This window comes from Solanum stenotomum, chromosome 2 (genome assembly GCF_019186545.1).
Source record: "Solanum stenotomum isolate F172 chromosome 2, ASM1918654v1, whole genome shotgun sequence".
In the NCBI taxonomy this organism is placed as follows: Eukaryota; Viridiplantae; Streptophyta; class Magnoliopsida; order Solanales; family Solanaceae; genus Solanum; species Solanum stenotomum.
Window position 1 is genome coordinate 15,927,967 of NC_064283.1, and position 3,332 is coordinate 15,931,298.

The following is a 3,332-nucleotide window of genomic DNA, read 5'->3' on the forward strand; positions in this document are numbered from 1 at the left end:
GTGAACTTTTTCCCAAAAACCATCAAACAACTCAAGTTGGCACTCAACTTCGACACTTGAGCACTAAGATCAACATCAACACGACCTTGAGCTATTTCTTTGATCGATTTGATCATAATGGCAATTTCTTCACTTCTAGTAGATTGGAATGAGTTAATCTTCATGTTACTCAACAAATGGACCGTACACAATTTTCTCATGTTACGCCAATACGCGCCATACTTTGAGAAAATCAAATTCCTTTGGCCATACGATATGTATTGAGCAGTCTCGTTATGAGGCCTACTAGCAAAAGTATGATCATAAGTTTTGAGAATTTTTTCTGCTGATTCAGGGGAAGATATAACATAAGTTGGTACTAATCCAAATTTCATGTAGATAATAGGACCATATTTTAGGGAAAATTTGTGTAAATCTTGAGTGAGATTTTCACCTAAAAGATGGAGATGTCCTAATATTGGAATGCCTTTTGGACCAGGAGGAAGTTTTTTCTTGTTTTTGATATTTAGTAACTCATAGAAAATGAATAATAAAATAAGAGCCAAAATGAATGTTGGCAACACAAAAGCCATTGCTAATAATAATAAGACAAATAATAGACAATATTTGCAAGTTTGTTGTATGATTTATGGGAAAGGGCACATACTTATATAGGAAAATAAATCATGTGAACGGCGGCCCCTCAATAGTTGTTGTGAAAAAGGAAAAGTCTATATAAATTACGAGTTGGTGAACTATAACATAATCGTGTCATAATATTATTGTTATTATTTTGAGTAGTTTGTCATTATACGACAACAACAAAAATAACAGAACAAAATTAATTGTTAATCCTCTTAATTAGACAAATTAGCTACGGATAATAAGAAAATTTTATTAGCTATAAGCAATTTAATAATGAATAAGAGATGAGATTCATAGCTAATAATTTCAACAACAAAAAATCAGGGTGGAGTCAGCTTAGGCTTAGAAATTTATCCGAATCTTTTATAACAAAAAGTTACATTATTTATAAATGGTTCAAATTATTTTTATATGTATGTATATATAGTAAATATTGAACACACTTTAACTAGTTCATATATTTAGTTATTTATATTATAAACTTCTCAAGTAATAATTCTGATTTTGTCATTGTTCAAAATGAATCGTTATGCAATTTGAAGTAAGAAAGTCAGATACTCTACCAAAACGTGGTCCTTAGAAAGTACTAAAGTGTTAAAAACGGAAACATATATTAAAGATGTTTGACATTGAAATAAAATAATTATTTTGGTTATAGAAATTGTGTAAATGTAAGCTTTTCGGGATAGAAAGTACACATTAGTAACTTATAATACCCTCGGTTGTACTATATAATATTTTATTAACATCCAGGACAATGATGATATATATTTTGCTTTAATATATAGTTGTCACTTTGATGTCACAAATGACGTACGCTTTTTATTATTATTTGTTAAAAAAGTACTCCCTCCGTCCCTTTTTAGTTGTCCACTTTAGAAATGGCACACAGATTAAGGCAACAATGATTAGCACAGTGAAGTTACAATTTTATCCTTATGACAACTTTTCACTTCAAAATTACAACCACTTATTTGAATTCAAGTGAAATAAATTGGAGGGAAACAACATATACTTTTACAATTTTCAAGAAGTGTAAATAAGGGTATAATAGGAAAAAATTTGTTGTCCTTTCTTGATTTGTCAAAATGGACAACTAAATAGGGACAACTAAAAAAGGAAATATGGACAAGTAAATAGGGACGGAGGGAGTAACTGATTCTCATTGTTGTACAATATGAGTGCTCTAAGCATCATCATATTTTACATTATTAATTTATCAAAAGTTGAGCATTTTCTCATGACGTGCATGGCAAATAAAATACTAGTAATAAGAATATGAAACCGTTTGTATGAAACACTCTTTTTCTAAGTGAAATTGATTGAGAATACGATTGTTAAATGGGAAAATACATAAAAAAAATCCCCTGAACTTGACACGAAAACTTATTTTAGTACTTAAATTTTACAGATAATTATTTACCCCCCTTAACATATTTGAAGTGAATTAATACCACCCTAAAAATATAATATCAGTCTCAAGTTGGCAAGTGTATTACACACGCGCCATGTCATTGACACATTAGAACCACATAAGCGCCACGTCATAGCCACTTTGGAAATTCTCTAAAATTTGATTTTTGATTTTTTAAATTCATTTCTTTCTTTCCTTTTCAGAATATTTAAATACTAGTTAATCTTTAGTTCTTAATTAGTTTAAGAAATATTGAAATCATTGGCAGTGATTTTTTTTCAATACTCAACGTCATTTACTGCCATGTCGATTGTCGGTGTTCTTCATTTTTAAAAATTTTTATATATTAATCAAGGTCTAATTCTTAACTAATTCAAGAAAAAACACATTTATTTGTAGTGATTTTTTTTTTAAAAAAAAACTTTCTCTACCCATTGCTTCAATCGCCATTGCCAACCATTAGCATTATAGATTGGTTGACAAAACCTCATCTTCTTTTATGCTCAAGTCTTTATTTTTCAAAAAAAATCATAACTTTTTAAGAAAAATCAAATCTCCAAAGTAAAGAGTAAAAAAAATTATGTGGATCTTGAATGTGATTCTTTTTGTTTATGTGTTTAACGAGAAAATGTACTTTGAATGTAGAGTTTGAAGAAGGAGAAAGAGGATGGGGTGAGGTGGGGATAGGGTGGTGGGGAGTTTGAAGAAGAAAAGACAAGCAGGTAGATGGGGTAGGTGGAGTTTTGAGAAAGCGCAGTGGGGGGCCGGGTTTGAAGAAGAAGAAGAATGGGGTGGGTGGTTTTTTTTTTTTTCATTATATATATAAAGTGGGACCATTATTTTTTAAAAAAAATAGCTTAACGCGCTTTCAAAAAAATTTCTTTTCTTTTTTTGCCACATCATTCGTTAGGATGGTATTAAATTCACGCGAAATGAGATAGGGGGTAAATAATTACCCGTAAAGTTTAAGTACTAAAATAAGTTTTCGTGCCAAGTTCGGGGGAGTTTTATGTATTTTTCCTTGTTAAATCAACAAAGTTAACTAATACACATATTCTAGAGTTAATTGAGAAATTAATATACTCATTCTGCCTCAACTTATCTATTGTGAATTCTAATTATCTGAAATTATTTATCGTTTAATTAGAAGTTCAAGACAATATTAATTATTATTTTTTTCATTTTATTCTTAAAAATTATTGTTCTTAAAGATTACAAACATCTAAATTATGGATGATATTAATTGTTCAAATAACAATAAATGATAAAATAATTAGTATTTCTTAAGGAACAT

The 3,332-nt window shown here is 29.4% G+C and overlaps 1 protein-coding gene across 1 annotated transcript in view; it reads right to left on the minus strand.

Annotated features, from left to right (window-relative positions):
• LOC125855725 (cytochrome P450 71AU50-like) overlaps window positions 1–621 on the minus strand; it is a 2,037-nt gene extending 1,416 nt beyond the window's left edge. Inside the window, exon 1 of the mRNA XM_049535455.1 lies at window positions 21–621. Within this exon, the coding sequence (XP_049391412.1) occupies window positions 21–572 (552 nt within the window). The 5' untranslated portion in view covers window positions 573–621. The remainder of the gene's footprint in view (window positions 1–20) is intronic.
• Between the last annotated feature and the right edge of the window lie 2,711 nt (window positions 622–3,332).